This window comes from Photinus pyralis, unplaced genomic scaffold (assembly GCF_008802855.1).
Source record: "Photinus pyralis isolate 1611_PpyrPB1 unplaced genomic scaffold, Ppyr1.3 Ppyr1.4_LG1, whole genome shotgun sequence".
NCBI lineage: Eukaryota > Metazoa > Arthropoda > Insecta > Coleoptera > Lampyridae > Photinus > Photinus pyralis.
Genome location: NW_022170249.1, coordinates 9,049,590 through 9,072,292, shown reverse-complemented (window position 1 = coordinate 9,072,292; position 22,703 = coordinate 9,049,590). Strand labels below are relative to the sequence as shown.

At 37.7% G+C, this 22,703-nt stretch overlaps 1 protein-coding gene across 5 annotated transcripts in view; it reads right to left on the bottom strand.

The window, feature by feature from the left end:
* Window positions 1–1,823: 1,823 nt before the first annotated feature.
* LOC116171522 (protein 4.1 homolog) overlaps window positions 1,824–22,703 on the bottom strand; it is a 33,509-nt gene continuing 12,629 nt past the window's right edge. For 3 of the 5 annotated variants that reach the window (XM_031488412.1, XM_031488404.1, XM_031488430.1), the window contains 7 exons: window positions 17,009–17,194; window positions 11,177–16,873; window positions 6,091–6,309; window positions 5,850–5,933; window positions 5,563–5,772; window positions 5,323–5,510; window positions 1,824–1,867 (listed from right to left, as the gene is read on the bottom strand). In XM_031488412.1, the coding sequence (XP_031344272.1) occupies window positions 5,328–5,510; window positions 5,563–5,772; window positions 5,850–5,933; window positions 6,091–6,309; window positions 11,177–16,873; window positions 17,009–17,194 (6,579 nt within the window). In that variant the 3' untranslated portion in view covers window positions 1,824–1,867; window positions 5,323–5,327. The remainder of the gene's footprint in view (window positions 1,868–5,322; window positions 5,511–5,562; window positions 5,773–5,849; window positions 5,934–6,090; window positions 6,310–11,176; window positions 16,874–17,008; window positions 17,195–22,703) is intronic. The other 2 variants (XM_031488422.1, XM_031488439.1) reach the window with 2 other exon arrangements.

Here is a 22,703-nt window from a genome sequence, read left to right as displayed (position 1 = left end):
GGAGGTGTCGCTGGGGTCTGATTCTAGTAAAGCCGGATAAATGATAGACAGGTATTGTCTACATATAGATAAGTATATGAAAGAGAATTTTTTTATACACATAAACTCTGTAACAAATACAGCAAACGAGCTCCTGGGTCACTGAACATTTAATCAGTTCTTCCATGGATGATGATGATAAACAAAACACTGAAAACAGAATTGGAAGATTTGAACCCGTTTGGGAGTTAGCTTGTCCACAGGCGGACGGACAGAAGTCCAAAATCATGTACTTACTAGGAGCTTGTTAATAAACCTGCAACACTCTATGGCGGCCGCTGTTACTTTAAGCAACCGCGTCACTGCAAGGCAGGAGTGTCTTCAGTAACGCATTCTGGAATATCTTGGGCGAAAAATGAAGTTATTTGTGCAGTCACTCAGTGAAAAAGGCAGTAAAGAAAAATATAGTAACCAAATGCAGACATAAGACATTATTTCAATAAGCTTGTTTACAAAGTTCGATTGTTTAACATCTTCCAAAAAAGCTGCAAAAAATTATCTAGACAGAAACTGAAATCATTTCAACATATTTATTTAATTAAATAAATCTTTATAAAACAAAATCGTAGAAATACAGTTTACATATAGCTGCAAAATGAAAACAGCTCTAACGGTCTATATAAATTTTTGTTGTAATATAGAGGTTTTTAAATAATAACAATACAAATATTACGACACAATCAATATTACATACAAATGAAATAGTTTATTCATAAATCTTAGTACGCAATCTAAACTATTCGAGATAAAAAAGTGCAAGGCATATTCTTCCTTTATAAGGAAAGTGTACACTTTCTTTTTAATGATAATATCATAAATCTTGTTTCCCCTTAAAATCTAATGTCATGCTTATTTTGAGCACTTTCCTTTTACAGTTCACAATAGTTCGTGGTCATAGAGTCATCTTAGTGGTGGCTTACAAAACGCACTATACGTGCAAATAGAAATAAAATAATTCTTGTTCGATAAAAATAAACTAGAACGCAAAACGCCACTAGAAGTGCGGTGTAAATGTAAAAGGAAAATGCTTATCAATTGTTTTGTATTGTTTGTTAACAACATATGCAATATTTGGTATTTTATATTAACAGAAGCAAATTTCATAAATATGTATTACACATAACAAACAGCAGGTAAGGATAATATATTAATACATAAAATATGGAATGTATATTCTGCTCTATTTTGGAATTGAATAGAAGCTATATTATAAAGTGTACATTTAATAGATAACTAACATTTCAAAATTAAAGCTTAATACTTTTAGCTGCATATCCTATTAACATAGCATCTGCGAAGCAGAACTTTCTAAATAGTGTTAATAGTAATAATACTTTCATATGATTCAGAACAAAAATAAAATACAAAAAAAATCTTATTCCCTAGTTAACCTGAAACTGTCACAAAAACGTTGCACTTAATTTTTCAATCACAATGAAATGCACTTGAGAACAATTTACATCATTAATTATTACAATAACTACTACAATACGAATAAAAGTTTACATGTAAATATCACTTTGTTTTTGTACTGGCAGCATTATTTTGGATACTCTTTTTAAAGAACAATGTGACTACTACTATGACACTTACAAATTAATTTTAAATTAGCAAACAAAAATTGCATTCCATTATGTCGAAAAAATAATGCTATTACTAACCAATAAAGAAACTAAATAAATTTATTTGAAAAACAGTCTCATATTCACAACAAGCTTAAAAACATAATACTAAAAGCGAAGCAACCAATTGATTAGCATTTTTTTGTAACTGCCATAATTTTCTTAATCGTTTTAAGTAGAGGTATGTTGCCATTTATTTTAATAATCTGCAAGAAAATGTTATTTTAGACTATTTTGTTTCCATGTCGTGAAATTCTTAAAAATAACTAAGGTAGGATATTACTTAGTTATGTTTCTTATAACAGGACAGTATAGACATTTTGGATGGCTAGGTTCACAGTAACCAACTCATGGTAAAAATATTAGTAAAGGCGAATTTTACATGATGATTTTCATAAACATTGTAAGAGGATGACTGACTATTTTTGATTTCCTTACTATTATTTTTTTTTGCGACTTGTTGTTAAGTGAACGATTGGGGAACAGGCGCGCAATAAAAAATTAAAATCCATATTGAGCCTGTCGTTGTGCACTTCCTTATTTTAGAGACTTGTTCATTTGCAATTTTTTTTCAGTTTGGAATCATTTTGCTCCACAATTTATGTTTGAATTTCTAAATACCTACCAATAATCTGAGGCAACTAACTATAATAGGACAATGAGTTTATATTTGATGCTTCAATATGTCACCATATCAGAACTATGCAGACTGCCGAAAGTTATAATTAAATCAGAATTCAATATTTGAATCAATGAATAACTTTAATTATCGTTTGTGAAACCATATTTTAACTGTAGAGTAAAAAAGACGGTTACATTACCAAAATTGTGTTATTCTATTGTATTCAAATCTGTAATTAATGAAACAAAACAAAATCACATTTTTCAGTTAACAAAAATATCACTATCATATGGAACGCCCGATGTATTATTATTATTACATCATAGCCAAGATACTTCAAATTATAATCCACAATGAAAATTTAATATCAATGTGTGTGGTGTGGCATGATCGGCGGAGCAACTATTGGACTTGTTTTTTATGAGAGTTCACTTAATGGGGAAAGATACCTCAATTTTATAACAGACGTTTTAGTTAGAGAACTGTTTGGATGATATTAGTTTGCAAAGGCGCAGAGTTATGTACTTCCAACAAGGCGGGGCGCCGCCGCACAACTTCCACAGAAAAACTCAAAATAATTATTTATTTTGAATACATAAAATTTAGTGTAGATTTTTGAAAAAATGAACAAAAAATAGCAAAATATGTATCCACTGCCGATAAGCTAAAAATATTTTAGATTAAACTGAGTAATGTAACCCTCACATACAAATTTTCCGCAATCTATCATCATTAGTTTCCCACATAAATCGATTCATCTTATCGGTGGACACCCTGTGTGAGCCAAAATGTGAGCCACATAGTGTTAAGTTAACCTGCAATTTTTAATGTAACAAAGCAAATATGTACAATTGGTCTAGTATAGGGGTCGGCAACCTGCGGCTCTTTTGATATAAAGTTGCGGCTCTCCGTATTTATCTAAAGAAGATCAAAAGTACACTTGCAGCAAATAATTATCTAATTTGTGACACTTGTTTACTTTTTGGTATTCTTTTGTTTTTTTTTATTATAGCAGCCTACTCCGATGCATAAACACATAATTAATTAATGAGTAGGTACTTTTGCGAAAAATATTGAATAACATAAAAACTGCGGGGTTTAAGCACAGGGCACCCTTATAAACATTGAAGAGAACACAAAAGACAATCGAATAGCGAAATAAAATAGTGGTAGTTCCATTTGAAAAAGAATAGTTATATAGCACTTTGAACAAATGGCATTGAAACAAGTAAAATCATGCAGGATGTTCTATTTAAAAAGATCAGTTATTTATTGACATCGTAAAAATGGGACACCCTGTACATTCAAAAATAATTTCTGTAGATCCGCAACCACCAATATTTTTAGGGCATTTCCATAAAAATAAAAAAAAATGCGCTATTGTGGCCACTTTGTCCGTCCGCCCGCTCGTTTTGAGACGCTACTAGTTCTTTATCTTAAGAGCTCTTGTTATACTTTTTTCGCTATTTGGTTCGTTATGGTGTCGAGGCTTGCACCAAGGAAGGAATTTTTTCTGCGTTTATTGCTAAAAAAGTTATTGTAAAAAAAACAACAAACCGTTTTTTACAAGTTCTATAATTTTACACTTTTGCCGTTTATTAACGATCCTAGAGATCGTTTATAATTTTGTATTGCTGTCTGTCGTCTGTCTGTTGGTCTGTCCGTCTGTTCCTTTGTCTGTCTGTCCCTCTATCTGTCCGATCTGAACGATAACTTCGTTTAGAAATGTTTGATCCCTTTTACATCTCCGTTAGTTATTAACTGAAATTCAATATGCGCATAGCTTTAGCCATATAATACGCAATGCCCAAATTTGAGTCGAATCGATTCAAAATTCACAGTGCCCTTTTCGCATCTCGACCATTTATAAACCGAATTGTAAACTTTTTTATTTATAAAAGTATTTGAATGAAATTTGATACATAGGCACTTGGAATAAATGAAAATCTAACGCCAATTTCAAAATTTGGTTTTGCGCATGCGCAGTGCCAACTTTTTTATTTATGTAAAAATTTAAACGAAATTTGATACATAGGTACTTGGAATAAAGGAAAATCAAACGCCAATTTCAAAATTTGGTTTTGCGCATGCGCAGTGCCAACTTTTTTATCTATGGAAGCATTTAAGTGAAATTTGATATTTAGGCGCTTGGAACAAAGGAAAATCTAACATTAGTTTCAAAATTTAGGTTTGCGCATGCGCAGTTCCAACTTTCTTATTTAGAAAAGCATTGAAATGAAATTCTTCTCATAAACTGACATTGAAGTAGCACGTCAAAAATGGATTGCCCATGTGCAAGCTGTCTTTCATATTTGTGACCGGATTTTTACGATTTTAACAGAAGTTGCATCTTACAAATGGGAAATGAATGTAAGTGGAAATGCGCTTTATGTAAATTACTTTTTAACTTGTTTACCAAGTATCAGCTATGTAGGAAAAACTGAAGCACTGTTGCAGGACCCTGTATAATATTGAATCAAAAATTTTTAGTGGCTCTTAAAAAACTGGAAAATTTTGTAAATTGTAATTTTTGGCTCTTCCGTTTCAATAGGTTGCCGACCCCTGGTCTAGTAAGTATGGTGGAATGCACTATATAAAAATATTTATTAAATTGGTTTATACTTAAATTTTAATTGGAACATTGAAAGAAGTACTAAATGTTTATCACTTTTACATTTGTGTTTTTGAAAAAAAAAATTACCATTGTAACTCAAAACCCCTGTAATCTAATCTACATAGCTAACACCAGACCACCTACACAAAAAGCGGCGCAATCGCGTACTTTGGCAAGTATGCTCACAACATAATCTCGAAACAGCTAACTAGTAGCGACAAATAGGTTTCAGAACCAGCAAAAGACGCATTTTGTAATAGATACATTGTACCTCTTCCCCAATCCCTCACTCAACTTTTATGTTAAGCTGTATTAGTTGCGATCAAAACTGTGTTGCTGTCGAGTCACCTTTAGAATTTTTGTTTACATGGGAAATCGTACTTAACTTGGCAATTGACAGCAACTCATTTTTGATCGCCCGTTACCTTTCTCAATGCTGTGTAGTTTGTTGTTGAATTTCAATTTTTTCTACGGTCATATCAGGATTCATTGCGGTTGCTTCTTGAATAGCTTCAGCAAGTGCTCGGTCATGATCTATCGGGTCGCCATCTGATTGAATGGTTATCTTCTGTTCCATGCGTGTTTCGACAACACCGTCTCGTTCAGTTTTGTACTAAGAGTGTGAGCGTAATAATTTACATTGTACAATTCCTGGTAAGACTTACCGTTATCGTTTCAACAGTACGGGTTTTTGAACTGATAGTTTGAGAACTAACAATTTCGCTGGTCGCAGCGTAAGTTCCATCGTCGGATTCTACGTGAACTTTACGCGCCTCCGTAGCAACGACGGGCACTTGTGTTGCACTAATTTGGGTAACGGTGGGATCTCCACTGTAGACGACACTTTTGGTGTGCACTATACCACCAGGTGCGTCCTACAGCAAAATTTGTTTTAAGTTGGCGTTCAGCTTGTATAACGGTCAGAAATGGTGAGCTGTGCTATAAAGCTTACCTTGCTGTGTAAATCATCGGGAGGGTCGATAGGAGTGCCAGAATCACCTGAGCTCGTTGAGCCTACACTATCTCTTCGAACCAGCTATAAGCCATGCACATAAAGGTATCAGTAACAGGGTTACATTGCATAATGACTGAATTTAGAAATAATGACGTGCAAAATTAGTGTGCATCAGTTAACACAAACACACTGCATGAGAGTGAACAACGCAAATTAAAAAAAAACAAAAGAAAATAACCTGATCTCCACTAACAACAGTACTTGTCGTCTTAACTTCTTGGGTAACAGTTCTTTGTTCCTGGCGGGTAGCGCTTGACGTCATGGAATGAGCCACCGTCTTTTCCTCTAATTGTTGTGTACGCGCATTCGTACCCAAGTCTTCATGGGTGGTGGCAGTGCGCGTGGTAACAGCTCGTGCAGTTACAAAAGGTGACTTACCATCAACAGGTGCGTCGGCCTTACATTTGAAAAAATAAAAATAAATAAAAAAAATTACAAAAAATCAAAAATACTAAAAATGATATCTTGAAGTTGAAGGAAAATAGAACTCTCAACACAAAACAATTTAAAACAAGCAAAGCAAAAAATCGACTTAATGTTACACATGTCATTGTTGTTCATTGCTTAAACATTTACTTCCTATTTTATTGATTTTCTTTAATAGGGTTATTTTGAATAATTAATCAGGAAAATGCCTCAAACAGTAACGTCAGTATGTATGTACGTTATTCACATTTTATAAACTGAAAACAATCTCATTGGACGTAAATATCAGCACATTGTAACTTCTGGTACCATTAAAATATGCTATAGTTGACCAAACCATCCCAGCATATACGAACAAGCAAGGCATCACTAGGAATCGTTGTGCAAAAGTGACTCATACATCAGTGTGGGTAGTGACGATTATAAGTAGCTCGTCAGGGCTAAAACTCAGACTGGTAGCGACGAAGGTCGTTGTTGCGGACTGCTTGGCAATGGTGCCCACCGAAAACTGGGCGACTTCTGAGTGGTTGCGCTGGAAGTCAGGGGGGAACAACAAGCCGAGCCCTCAAAAAAGGTCCGGTAACGAGGTACGCTCCTTGAAAGAGGGGAAGAAGAAACCTAGTACATCAGTGATGGACGAGGTAACTACAGAGGAATTTGCAGCACAGACAAGAGGGCGGCCTATTTAATAAGCCGTTAATTTGGTGTAAGACAAACATATGCAGTGGCGTATTAAGGGTCATCAACGCCCTAAGCCCTAACGGATTTTGCGCCCCATATCAGACACAACATTTTTTAGTAGTCAATAATAAACCAACTTTTACGAAATTATCTAGACAAAATAAAATAAATACATTGACAAAGCATACTCTTAACGTAGATTTAATTACGTGATTTATTTATTTACAATTAATTAACCATAAATGTATGACAGTCTTGAAATGAATTGTGTTATAACAGTTAAAATATTATTTATCACTTAAATATACATAATTTATAACAGCGCGAACTATTTAATACTTCGGCATTGAAATTGGAACTGACCGAAACACAATTCGATTTGCTTATATAGCATACGCCCCTGTTTCTCGAACGTTTTTGAACACTTCCAAACGAGTATTAATTCTAGAATGCTCTCGAACAAAACACGGAGAGAATGTCACATTATTACCACCGTAAATACAAACGGTTAGATCCGCATTCGTTTCTTATCGCTGATATACTAATATTTTATGGCGCCTCGATGTCTATCGAGATATCTAAAATATTCGCTATCTAAACTTTTCCCCTTTTAAAACAAATGGAGAGAAATTCTTGTACTCACACTTCAGACAGTATAATATACTGTATGTCCCAGGTTGAACGCACCATAGGGAAACAGAGTTAGTGTATTTTTTCGCAAAGGATCCACGAAGCCTTTGATATGTATTTAAAGTTCAACGTACGTTATTGCGCTTGTCTGATGCTAAGAAGAGATTGGAGTAGTACGTTGAATGCTAATTTCAAAGGTCCCATGGATCCTTCGCGAAAAAGTACATTGCCGTTTTCCTATGTTGTGCGTTTTACCTTTCCGGGACGGAGCGTAAGAAAAATCTGAAAATTTCGGAATGAAAAAAGGGAGTGATAACGGGTCATAAAAATTGCATTTTAGATAGTTTAAAACTTTCATACACTAGGGACTTTTGTGGGAAGGTAATAACCCCAACATTTTTAAATTGCAAACCTAGTCCAGTTTCACCAGAAACGCATTCCCGATACATCACTCGATTTTTTTCTTTTGGGAGTTTGCAACGAGTATGAAATAAATCCAGAAACAATAAATGATTCGAAGAAACCCCCAATATCACTAGGGATCTGTGTTCAAAATTCCAATTGTGTTTTGCGAATGTGTTTCTTTTTTAATTACCTTCAAAATAAGGTGAAACTCAACCTCCTACAAAAACTGTAGTTATATTATTATGTACACTGATGGTTCAGAGGTTTCAATTATCGGAGTGGTACTGGTGAATATCCGGCGCGCTTGGATGCGCAGATGCTGTCTACATCTATGAGCGTGCTGGACTGCTACGTATCTTGTCTCGCGCCCCTGCTTTACGATACGTTGATCTTTTTGAGCATTCCGGCGCCGTAAGCCCGGGCTTTGTCGGCTTATAGGTTAATACGCCACTGAACATATCCCTACGCATGCCTCATACAAGAACCTATGGGTTTACAGGAGACGAGTATAGAAGTCTAGGCCAGGTGGAGGAGTATCTTTATCATAAGAGAGGCAGTCAACTGAACCCTAGGACTCGTATTTATGTCGATAGACGAATCGAGTCTTAACTAATGACCGATTTTTGTTTCAGGAATCTCGTAGCTCTAAGATGTCGGCTGAAAGATGGCAGAAGATGAAGCAGGCACTTGGTGGTTTGCGTATCTGCGGTAGCACTGGGAGCGGTACTAAATATTGAGCGTGTATTTAGCAACACCACGTTCGATTTAATGAATGAGACTGATGAAGGCTTTGACTAGATGGGTCAATCTAAGATTGATTTGCGCCATGCTCAGAAGCAGAGTCATTATATGCTACTACATGTCTATGGGCATGCAGAAGGACTTTTGGCTGTACATGGGGCTTGAACCCTTACACTGTAATGATAAGCCCAATTACACAGTATGGTGCACTTGTATGCATGTTAGCCTGTCATGCGCAGGGCAACCTACAGGAAGCAGCTATTTAAGGTACAGAGACTCGCCTGTCTGGGAGACACTAGAGCCATGAAAACTATGTCAACTTAGGCTTCAAGGCTCTATCCTTTATTAAGAGGTACAGGCTCTGATCCCAGTTGCAAAAGAAAGGAGGCGGGCACAATGGGCCATTGGTGTGCCTAAGTTCTGCCTGGTCAGGGTCTCCTTATGAATACAAGAAGACAATTGCAATAAAAAAAAACAAGTTTCCAAAGTTTAACGCAAATCAAGGCCAAAAGATGCGTGGAAATATCATGTCAGTCATGTGGTTGGCTGGAAACTGCACCGTTACTAAAAATCCCCTGAACCTCATAGTATAAACGGCTTATCGACGCATGCGGGGCTCTGCGGAAATGGACCTTTAATTTCCTCACCTGCTCATGAAACTAATATGGACCAGATAATATAATACCAATAACCAAGCAGGTAGAAACCTATCGCCCCAATGAGACGTTGGTCAAACTGATACAGGCTCTGGAACGAGCTCCTACGCCAAGTTATCTAGGAAGTTAAAAATCCTTAAAAATCAACAAGATCCGGAGAAGATAGTTATCCGCTTCACGAAGTACCAACGCAATAGAGGGGCCCTACATATACTCCTTCTGCAACTTTTCGAGGGTTACCTGTTAAAGCCATCGGGAAACTAAAGGTCAATGAAGGAGCAAATGCTGCAGAAGGCGAACAAATAAAGGATCCCTCTGGAACCACAACTGATATAATTAAGATATCTATGACTGAGGTAGGTCAAATTAATCTGCATCACTGGAAGCCTGCCAGCAACGAGTATGAGGTCATGCTACAGCGCCAACGGCAGTCCTGAGGACCCTTCTAAATAGGTAATAGAAGGAGTCCACAGATCAATGATAATCTCTGAGTAGAGACATTAAGAGGGCACTGAGCCATACTTGATGAACTGTTCATGGAAATGATGTGTCCCAATTCTCTTGGAAAGGAACCTTGATAGTAACCAAAAGCCAGGTGGCAATAAAAGTGGTGGGGGGCGCAAGAGGTAAACTCGGGGTTGACGCTGAAGTGCATTAGAAACTTCAACCAGCTGGCAGAAAAAAATGTCAAGCTGATGTTGGTACAGTCTTCTGCTATTAACAGTTACAAAATGGCCGACTGACTAGCCAAGGAAGGTCGGTAGTTGTCTTTTATAGGACCCCAACCGGAATGTGGAATCGCACATGGCGGGAAAGGAAATGACAACCATTTGACACAAGAAATCCTGGAAGAATTGGTCAGAGACAAGCTGAAGCTTTACTCGACGTACGGCTAAAAGCCAGCAAAAAAATTCAGTAGGAATAACTTATTTTATGTTGCCTTTATTTTTGAGTGGGCGGGGGGTTTCAGCCAAGGCTGCTCTACCAACCCAACCCACTATACATTTACAAATATCCATACCCGAACCCGGATTCGAACCAGGAACCCTTAGCACCACAGTCCAGCTTCAACTGAACTGCGTCACACGGGTCGGACTTATGCCTATTGATATCTGCACAAAATGGGCCTTGAAGAAACACCTCTGCATATACTACGCCATATAATAGTTTAAGAGCTCCTCCCCAGGACTTTTTCAAAGACACAGACATCGTAAGGGAGTAAGAATAAAGTTTAAGGGTACACTAGGCCCCAAAGCCGCGGTACAGGGATGTTGACCAGAGAACGCACTAGCTTAGTAAGAGATAGGACTAAATGTGTCTGCGTCTGCTTATACCAAATAAAAATATAATTATGCAAGATTACATAATTTTATACTAAATATTTACTCATGAGGCGTTTTAGTGAATAATGCTGTCAAAAATAAGAATAACAATACAAACATATGACGAATCATCTAAACAAGGTTTTAATTTAAGTTAAGTTGTCTATGAACATCAAATTTACATCCTTAGCACAATTGAAATTAATCTAAAAATGAGCGCAATATCAATTTTTTAGTTTTTTATTGGCGCCCCAACGTGGGCCACCAAGTATCTGGGCGCCAACATGGGGCAAATTAATCTAAAGTGAATTAAGGATAGGCAAAAAAAATTTGATGAGGAAAATGAACTTTGCTCAAATTCAAAATGCATGAATACAATCTACTTAAGGAATCTACAACTAACCTTATTCACGTGCGTCGAAACAGTCACCTCTCCGGTTCTGCCATCCTCGACCCATTCCTCGATATTCTGAGTAACTCCACCGCGATCTTTTGTTACGACCTGCTTAGTTGTAGTTTTCACAATAACTGGCGAACTGACGCTATCCTTGGCCGGCAACGTCTTTAAACTTGTGAGATCTTTAAGATTTTCGACGGCGTACTCGTTCAAATCGTCATCGCTACTCTCGCCGTCGGACGAGCTACCGTCCTTTTTGTACTCCTTGTGAATAATTTTCATTTTCGTATTTTGTAAATCGGTAAAATGGCTCGGATCAATTTGGGCGTAATTTAGGATCATCTCGCCTGTAACCGGATCTTTGCGCGCCGTTTTCGGATCGATTTCGCCCGTTTGCGGATCGATATGTCCCCACTCCGTGTGTATTCGACCGGTGACCGGATCAATTTCACCCGACAACGTCATAATTTGAGTAATCTTGGTTTTTCCGCTCTTCACGACGGGATCGTTAGGATCAACCTGAACAATTTTGCCGGTTTTTGGATCGATCATGTTGTACATGTACACAGTTTGCGTGGTCACGTTAATAATTCGTCCCGTACTTTCATCAATTTGACAGTCTTTAGGGTCGATTTCCTGTATTTTACCGCTTGGATCTTTCTGTGATATCAGGTAGATCCTGACAATGACTAATTTTCCAGTTTTAGGATCAATTTTGCCATATTTAGTGTAAATATCGCCGTTAACTGGATCGACCTGCGATGTCGAATAAATGGGACTGCCCGACTCGTCGACCTCCGCAGTTTTCGTATACACTTGGTTCGATTCCGGGTCAATTTTAGCAATATTTTCGTCCACCTTGGAGTGTTTCGAGATGGTACCCGTTTTAGGGTCAATATAGCCGTAAATAGTGATGATGTACCCAGTCACCGGATCCACGTGACCACTTGAGTATACATCCTGCTTTGTGATGGGATCTTGGTGGTCGAACACCCAAATCTGGTTCGTTTTCGGATCTATCTTTACCTTTTTCATATCTTTCTTTGATATTTTGCCGTCCGAATCGATTGTTGGTTCACTGATTAATACAGAAATGATTCTAGCATATTGCGGATCATATTTTCCAGTTTTTGGATTAACTCCACCTTTAAACAGAATATGCCCAGTATCCGGATCAATAACTCCCTGTTTCACCTCAGTGTTACCCGTTCTGGGATCAACATACGTCAATGTACCGTGCAATGGATCAATTTGACCCATTTTTGTTTCAATTTTTTTATTATCTGGATTGAACAAGCCCTCGATGTTTTCTGGTGTCGCATGCTTGGTGTCGATGATATTCTTCTTAGAATCTAATTTACCTGCGAATGTAGTTATCTGTACTTCAGGCTCAATTTCTGAACCAACTTCAATGATTTGACTCAAGCTTGGATCTACTGTATCCGTTTTTGGATCAACAACTCCGCTGGTAATCAAAATATTACCATTGGAATCGATCTGAATAGGTTTAACTTCAAGCTGGCCTGTTTTCGGATTTCTGGTTGTTATTCGCATCAACTTCAAATTGATTACTCCGTATTTTGTGGTAATTTCTCCCGATGCGGAATTCTTCTTTCCTTTTGTCGTTTCTAATTGACCATTTTTCATATCGTACAATCCAGTTTGCGGATCTCTCCTAACTGTTGTCGTTACGATCTCGACAATTGGATCGTTATATCCGGCTACACTCACGATTTTGCTGTGAGTGCTATCAACTTTACCAGTCTTTGGGTCTACTTCCCCATCAATGCGCATCTGACCAGTGTTTTCATCAATCCTTACCTGTCGAGCCTCGACTTTTCCCGTCTTGGGGTCGTTTATGATCACTTTGCCATTTTTGGGATCAATTAATCCATATTTAGATTCAATTAATCCAGTCGTAAGATCGACAGTTCCGGTGCATTGTTCAATCTGACCTTTATCTGGGTCGATCTTTCCAGTTTTTGGGTCAACTCTACTAGTTATAATTGTTATCTTGATGATGCGCTTCTTTGGTACTGGTGCGTGCGAACTATCCTTTGCTTGTTTCAACCCGACAATAGAAAATATTTGACCTCGTCCTGGTTTGCCTGTTTTCGGATCGACAAGTTTATTGTTTATAACTTGTACTGCGCCTGTGGGGTCCACCTTTCCTTGCAAGACTTCAGTTTGACCAGTGGTAGGATCCTTGACAACGATAGTGCCATGGACAGGATCGATTAATCCATATTTTGTTTCGACAAATCCAGTTTGAGGATCATAGTTGCCAGTAATTTGCTCGATCTCTCCGTTTTCGGTGTCAACGAATCCAGTTTTGTAATCAGGCTTGGAGGTTATTACCAAGATTTTTACAACGCGTCCTTTTTGATGCGGCAATGGAGCAGGAAGAGGAGGGCTTATAGGAGCCGTTTTCGTAGGAGTTACCTTTGCTGGTACAGCAATCAGTGGGGATACTTCAATTTTTTCTTTAGGCTTGCCATCCATTGGTTGTTGGTCGGCTACAGAATCGACAATAGGTTCAGCAATATGAACAGACATGGCTCGTCCAAAATGCGAATCAGTTTTACCCGTTTTTGGATTACAAAATCCACCTTTAAATATGACTTCTCCTGTGTTAGGCTCAACTGAACCAGCCCGTTTGTCCACTTTAAAGGTTTTGGGATCCACAATAGCGAGAGATTCTTCAATCGGATCTAAGATACCATATTTGGTGTATATTACGTTCTTTTCGGGATTATATAGTCCCACAGTCGTCTCTGGAGTCACATGCTTATCATCAATAACATTTTTCTTAGGATCAACCTTTCCCACATAGCTGGTAATTCGTATTTCTGGATCAACTTCGTGTCCAACTTGAATAACCTGCACCAAATTGGGATCTTCTTTACCGGTGGCAGGATTAATAACACCCGAGGGAATGATAATATCATTTTTATCGACTTGAATTGGTCTCTCATACACTCGTCCGGTTTTTGGGTCACGGGTGACAATCCTCATCAACTTCAAATTAATGGTACCTTGCTTGGTAACTATTTCACCTGTTTCCGTATTTAATTTACCATTGGTAATTTCGGTTCTACCATCCTGTTTGTTAATCTTGCCAGTTTTTGGATCTTTACCGGCAGTAATTGTGACAACGGTAACGACCGGATGTTTGGGATCCACAACATTAATGACTTGAGATAACGACTGATCCACTTTGCCCGTTTTCGGATCGATCACATTTTCGTTCACAAACATTTGACCAGTTTCGTTATCAACACGCAAAGGAGTCGCGAGAACTTTTCCAGTCTTCGGATCTCTGACCAGAATTTTATTGTTCACGGGGTCAATTTTTCCATATTTCGAATCGATTATACCAGATATTGGATCAACAGATGCCAGTCGTTTTTCCACGACGCCCTTCTCCAGTTCTGGTTTGCCAGTTTTTGGATCTTTTTTCGCCGTTATTACGAGAATCTTAATGATACGTTTCTTTGGTGTGGGATGGGCGGATATTCCACCAGTCGGAATCACATTATCATCGACCATAACTATGACCTGACCCAAGTTATTATCGAGCTGTCCTGTTTTGGGATCAACCGCAGGGCCGGGCAGCACTAATCGATTGGACGCCGGATCCATTTGACCTTGTATCACCTCTTTTTTGCCCGTTTTCGGATCAACAATAGTAATTGAGCTGGTTTGGGGATTGATTAACCCATACTTGCTATCAATTTCTCCAGACGGTTGCAAAATTCCGACAGAATGATCCACTGTACCATTCTCAACATCTAGAACTCCTGTTTTTGGGTTTCTTCGTGCTGTAATGACCATAAGCTTAATCAGTTTTCCCGTTTCTGGTGATTCTGCTACTTCGGGCGAGGGTGCTCGTGCGATAGGCAATTGTGAAATCTTCTCAGGAAGATTAGCGCTTTCTTGTTGAACATCAATTTTTAACCCTCGACCTAGTGCCGAATCTGATTTGCCAGTTTTCGGATTAACAATTCCCTTAAAAAGTACGCAATTGCCATTCACGTCATATTGACCTTGTTTAGTGTCGGGTTTCCCAGATTTAAAATCCATGGAAGTTAAAGTATCAAGCAGAGGATCGTAGACTCCAAACTTAGTATACACCTTGTTAGTTTCTGGGTTGTGCAACCCTTCAGATGTGGAATGGACGGCGCTTTTAACATCCAAACCCTTTTTATCCACCTTCCCAGTTGACGAAGCAACTGTAACTTTTGGTTGAATCTCAGGACCAACTTGAATAATTTGCGTCAATTCGTTGTCGATTTTTCCAGTTTTCGGATTAACAATTCCACTCAAAATTATAACGTTACCTTCACCATCAAACTGTACAGGTCTTTCTTGGCGCGATCCCGTAGTAGAATCTTGCGAGTAAATTTTCTTGTGCTGCACATCAATTACTCCGTACTTTGTAGTAATATTGCCATTTTCCTCAATTGAACCATTACTAGTGTCTTTATGAACAAATGTGGGATCCAATTGTCCGGTGTTCGGATTTCGTTTGGCAGTCACAGAGGTAATCACCACAACAGGACGCCCACTGTCATGTACGGTAATGATTTGACCCAAACTATTATCGACTTTCCCCGATTTTGGATCAACAACACCACTCTTTAATATGATCCTTTTGTTATTATCCTCGACCTCCAAAGGTACGGACTTATCTTTCGACATAAATTGTTTGGTTTTCAAATCGAACTTTCCATACTTTGATAAAATACACTGCGAATCGGGATCAAAGGTAGCAGTTATTGTTTCGGAATGACCTTTATCAACCTCGATGGTACCCGTCTTATCTTTCTTCCCCGTTATGATAACTAATTTAACCAAACGCGCTGGTCGCTTATTCGGTGATATACTTCGTTCTGATACGCAAATGATTTGACCAACAGTCGGATCTCGACTGCCCGTTTCTGGGTTTAGAACAGCACCATTTGTTATGAGCATTTGTTTTGTTATTGGATCATAATGTCCATGTAATACGTCCTTCTGCCCTGTTGCACTGTCGGTTATGGTCAGAGTACCATTCATTAAATCTAGAAGACCATATTTGGACTCGATGGTACCATCATTGAGATTTTTGGAAGCTTTAACTACATCCACATGCCCATTATCGATATCTAATTTTCCTAGCTTTGTATCTTTCTTTGCAGTAATGACATATAGAGTAACTTCTTTCGGTTTTACAGCAGGTGTCGCAGCAGCAACCGGCACAAAGGCGGGTGTGACCACGGGTGGTTCAGCAGTCTTACCAGGGTGCGCATATTGCTCACCTGCTAAGAAAGCAGCAGTGTCATCCTTTATATCTTTCTTTGGAAACGCCTCGGTTACAGGTTTAACTTTATCTTTCTTTATATTATCCTCTTCACCCGGTGCATAGTTAAACGCTAACCCGGTAGCGCGTTTGCTTGATGGAGAAACTTGCATAGGTTCCTCGTCTTTCGGAGAGCTTTGGTTTTCGTATGAAAATCCCTGTGGTTTACGTGGAGTTGGCTTGTCGTCGTATTGATCGTAGTCGTATTCTCGGGTATATCCAGGTAGCTGAGGAGAACCTACAGGTGGACCGCCTTTTGGTTCTTGCGCTTGTAAAGGTTCCGTTAACTTTGGTTTTTTAACCTTTTCCTCTTTTTCTTTAGGAGACTTTTCCCGTTTCGAACCAAACCCAAAGCCGGGACTCTGTTTCACACAAAACATGCAAATAAAACATGCACTAATGACAATTTATAAAATAATTCTACAGAAATTAAATTCATAGATTTTTCTACCGATCGATGCTCAATTCATTTAATCTTTTAAAACAAAAAGTCTTACCTTAACTTTCTCCTTCTCTTTTGTAGTTTTTTCCGGATCTACGTTAGAATTCAATTGCGGTTCCGTATCCATCCCATTCTGATTCATCGAATTTACATCACGATTTTCCTTATCTCTCTCGTCCTTCTCTTTCTTTTTACCAAAAAGCCCACCTGTTGGTAACACTGCAATACCACCAACTGGTTTCTGTTAATAAAGTTCCAAAATTATGACTCTTCATTAAAGAACAATAAAGGTAACATAGCAGACACCACCTACTGTATTTTAATAGTTATACTTTTGACTACAATTTAAAGTACAAAGAAAAGCTATACAGTAGTACTGAGGTCTGTTTCGTTCAAAGTATTAAAAGTAGTTAAATAAGGCTCTAGCGGGCTTCAAGGTCACACATCTCAAAACTGATTGGCAAGTCAAATCACTGAAATGATAAGCACTCTAAAAATCCCACTCGTATTATACCATGCGATAAAAAATGAGTTGCTGTCGAGTCACCTTTGGAACTTTTGTTTACATGGGAAATTGTATTTAACTTGAACTTCCAAAGGCGACTCGACAGCAACTCATTTCTGATCGCCCGTTATTAGACAGGTAAGCATGTACCTATCTGTATTAGTCATAATAAAAACGTATCGAACTACTCAAGCCTAATCATTTTCTTATTCAAGGTATTGAAACATACTCAAAACTGTTTCAGCAGTAAAATATTACAGAAGGGGGGGGGGAGGTACGGTATTTTCACTGCATGCTATGTATCATGTCTCACTTTTAAAATGTGTCTTTTGCAACCTGTGCAAGAAATAATTTCAAGTTGACATCATGACATCATGTTTTGAGGGTGGAGGGTCTAGAAATTTTGAAATGCACAAGAAAGTATAAATTGTGCACAACTCAGATAAAGCGCATATTTTTTAAATCAAAATAGATTAGTAAATTATTGAGTTATAAGATAGCATGCAAAATGTATTGATGTTTAGTTTTTTTCTAGATGATTCATGGAGAGGGGGCCCTTTACACATACACATTTATAAGGATATTTATCATGGGGATCTCCCAAACCATACAAGATACAACAATGGAATGGACAATGGAGAAATAATCATTAACTATATTTTTTTATATGGCCTGTAAAAAAAGTACATAGTGTTGTATTAAGTAGCATTTTTTATTACGAATACAGGCACACACAAAAAAACAACAATTAGAAATTTTTGGTTTCAACAGGATGGTGCACCCGCACACATCGTCCTAATTGTGCAAAAATACTTATAGGACATATTTTCCATTTTCCAGGAAATTTGTGTAATAGGTATTCTCACACAATTGGAGCATTGTGTGTGGGTGCAGGTGGTTCTTCGAAAATATTAAGGTCTTTGGTATTAGAATTGCTTATGTCATTTTGGTTCCTTCGAGCGGTTCGTGGATTAATTCTTCTCTCAATTTTAAGCAAAATTTTCAAGAAACATAATGTACCTCAACTCAATTGGTTCCGAATCTTCATTGTAATTATTGGTTGTAAACTGTGATTGACTGATGATGAGCCAACAAGGTGACGACATGGTTCGTGTGAGATGTAACAACCAAGAAAAAATGACAGGTATGGTGAATTAATGTATCCAGGTGACCAGACGAGGTCAAGTGGAGGAGAGACATCCGGAAACCCCTTGGACGTCACAACAGCGGCTGCCAACCAAGGCAATGGTGTTAAGCAATACAGTGCATGAACAGAATACAACAATTTCCAAGTCAATTGCTAGAAGTGAGACTTCACAGGATAGGCAAACAAGAAACGAAATGCTTAAGACTATGTTAGAAGCCAAACAAAGAATAGCTGACCTTGAGAAGAGGTGACAGAGATGGGAATTTCCTTAGACCAGTTTCGAGTATTGTGTCGGTTACTCCGAATTAGGTTTTCCTAATTCGTAAGGTAAATTCCGGAGTAGTATAGAACAACTTAAGACCTTCTGCAGAGGCACCTCTAAAAAGCATTATGCTGGTCACTCTATAATTGGACGCCAAGCCTGTTGAAGGCCCAGAACAAGAGAGGGATAATAAATAAACAAATAAACTCGAACAGCTCATGATCGAAGAAAAGTATGAAATACTGCTTGATGGATTGGATCAACAGGTTGAAAGAGACATTGGACTATCAGAGGGTAAGGTGCAAAAGGTTCCTCTGGAGCAGGATTGGACAACCCACGGGCCTGATCCGGCCCGCCGATAAGTTTTGTCTGGCCCGCTAACAGAATTCATAGTTAATACTTCATACGACCCGCCAATTTCATTAAAAATTCGAATTAATTAATTAATATGATTATGTTACACGTGTCATGTAGTGGACGCAATCCGAAGCTTCCAAGATGTTTAAAAGCCTCTTTGATGATGCAATTTCTTGTTTCAGACATATCGCCAGGTATTTTCCAGAATTTTCGTCGCGATATATACCGGGTGGGGCAATAAAACGACACGTGTTTTGGAATTAAGCAACATTTGAAAGCCATATATTGCAACAAAACTTAAGAAGACAAATGAAAATTTGGAAACAAGCTGAATATAGGGATTTATTATCCATGTCTGGAAAATGTTGTATGCAAAATCATGTCAATTTTCAGGAAAACTTAAGTGTTTTTTTTAATGATTTTTATGAAAGCAAAAAATAGGTCAAGATCAAAAAGAGATAGATAATTATTGATTTCTTTAAACATACTTTTTATATAAAACATAATAAATATGTAAAATATTTATATTTTATATTTATATTTCAATTAACAGCTTACTTTGTAAACCACATCTTAATTTTATTGTCAATGTCTTGTTTCTTGAGTTTTAAATGTACTACTCCATTTTTTGTTTCACTTTTTTATGTATCATGACCTGTCTAATTTTAAATACACTAACATAAAATAAATTAAAGGTTGAGTGGAAGAGCAGACACGGATGATATCACTGTCTGAACTCCGCCATTTAGACAGGCTCTGTAAAGAAATTGTCTATTAAAGTCATTTATTATTATTATTATTTGTATTTTCAACTGTGGCCCGTGGTGTATTAGAAAAATTTTATTTTGGCCCCTTCGAAAAAAAGGTTGCCCACGTCTGCTCTAGAGGAAAGACAAATCGCTGCCTGTTGAGGAGTGGCAGATGAAGGTGATGACATTTGGAGCCACCAGTTCACCATCTTCCGCAATCTACATAAAAAACAGAAATGCAGAAGAATTTGAGGATTCATCATTAGTATTTCATCACCCAGGACTTGAATTTTTAGCCCATTGTATGTAGCTGTTGGAAGAGGCAGAGAGAGAAACGCTTTGGAATGGTCTTGTTTACATGCTTTTCCCTTTGAGCTGTTCATTTGGAGACCTCTAACAGTCTGGACACTGACTCAGCGATCATGGCGAGATGAGGTGCATCTAAGACGCTTATGAGTGATAATGGGACAACCTTCAAGAAAGCTTCGGAGAGTAAGTTCTTCTTGGGTTGCATAAGGACAGGATCTCATGGAGGGAATTGAATGGTCATTTATTCTTCCAGCCAGTCCTCACAGCTGGGAACGACTTGTTGGAGCTGTGAAAAAAGCACTTTGGTCTGTTCTTCATGAAATGGATCCAAGAGAGGAAGTACTGAAGATCGTAAGTGCGGAAGTGGCGCACTTTATTAACAGCCGTCCTCTTAAAACCTCTTAAACTTGAGCTTACAGGAAATGTGGATGCAGAGGTTTTGGGTTATGAAATGCTTTCAAAACCAAGAGGGGGGGGGGGGGTGTATGTCGGTGTTATATAATAAAAAAAACTATTTCTTAGAAAATAGTAGATTGGTTGTGATTAGTAAAAAACCAGTTATGTCATTTTAGTGTTACAGTCCTTGGTGTTGGGACTGCCACTGACAATGACCAATCCTGTATAATTAAAATTATTACTGCCTAGTAGACATTAAAGAATTCCAAAACTTTTTGTATAAAACTGTATACATTTTTTTGATATCTTGTATATTTTCCCTGATAATCGACCGTTTCCAGACTTACATGTTCACAAATTTTATAAACGTAGGGTGCAGTGTCGCAACCAGAGGGGGGAGGTTGCCGGGCTGCAGACTCCCCCCCCCTCGTTTGATTATCAAATTGTGGCATGTATTCAGCACCCAAACACTTCAGTACAAAATTTATAATTGACCGGTTGTCCATATAACGCAGCCCCCCCCCCCAACCTCCCGACTGGTTGCGCCACTGGTGGGGTGCAAGTGAGGAAGGAGGGAAGGGGGAGAGTTGTGGTTACTTTCTGTGTACGTTCAGATTGACTCGCCCTTCATAGTACCGAAACGGTTTTGAGTAATTTATGATGTCTCTAATAAGAAAAAATACAGCTTATTGAAACTAGTCACCTGTACTAAACTGTACCAAAATCGAACCATAACCTGCAATGTATGTCGAAACAGAAAAGTAACCTGCTTGCTCATGTACTTAAATAGAATCTTTTTGCTGCTTCTGCACGATGCACGGCACAGGCACTAATTGAAATGTCTATTGCACATGCGCAGATAACTAATCGCAGTCAATCACTCTAACTCTAAACGTTATAAAAGGAAAGTACCTACCTTTTAATACTCCGAATGCCTAAATAATAATAATAATAGTCTTTATTTGGTTTCCATTAAATCATAGTTACAAAAAAAAGGTTTAAATAAAATTTTAAAAAAAGGAAAAGAAAAGAACGGAAAATAACTACTACTTTCAGAAAGCAAACCATAAGGGGAGGTTCAGCATAAACCGCTCTTCCACCTAACCTCTGAAATGTAAAACAAACCATAATTCGTGATAATGAGTAATGCATTTTAATCATTAAAATGTGTGAAAACCAAAATAAGGCATTATGGGGACATATTTATACATAATGAAATTTTAATTTGGCTACACATAGGTACTTATTGATTTTGTAATAAAAGATTTCTAAGTTTGATACGAAATCTTGAAAGTGGCAGATCTTTTACTGCTAGCCGTATATTGTTATAAATATGATGGACTGTGTAACTGAATGACCTTTCAAACAAAGCTGTTCTGTGATTTGGGGGCGTAATTAAATTCCTAAATCGTAAGTTTAGATGATGTACATCAGTCCGGAATTCTATTTTTTGATATAAGTATTTTGGATACTTTTGAGTTATTATTTTATGACACAAACAGGCCATTTGCAGATACCTCCTACTACTCATATTTAGCCTACTATCTGTACACTAAAAAATATATAGAAATCGATAGAAGTAAACAACCCAAGGGCGAATGTACAATCATAGGAAAAAACAATTGCAAGAGAAAGTGCCAAATGTTATCAATCTAGGCAAAATTTTTGAAATGTGAAATGCACACAAACCTTTCCAACAGAATTCCCTGTTTTTGTCAACTCTCCCTATTAAAAACTACTGAATAATAATCTGTGCTTCATGCTGAGATCTCGCACCATCAGACGGATGAAAGAAAGGATCAGTATTAGTTGTAGTTAGTTTTCATTATAAATACCCTAAAAAGTTATAAATATAAACAAAAACTTACAATAAGGGAATAAGTTAAAATTATAAAAAATCGGAACAAAAAGTGGCAATTACAGTTACAAATGTGACAAAAAGTTGCCACAAAATAATAATAAATTATAGTAGTTGTGGTTTAATCCTTTTTGGATTGTAATTGATTTTGGGCCTGTGAAGGGAGC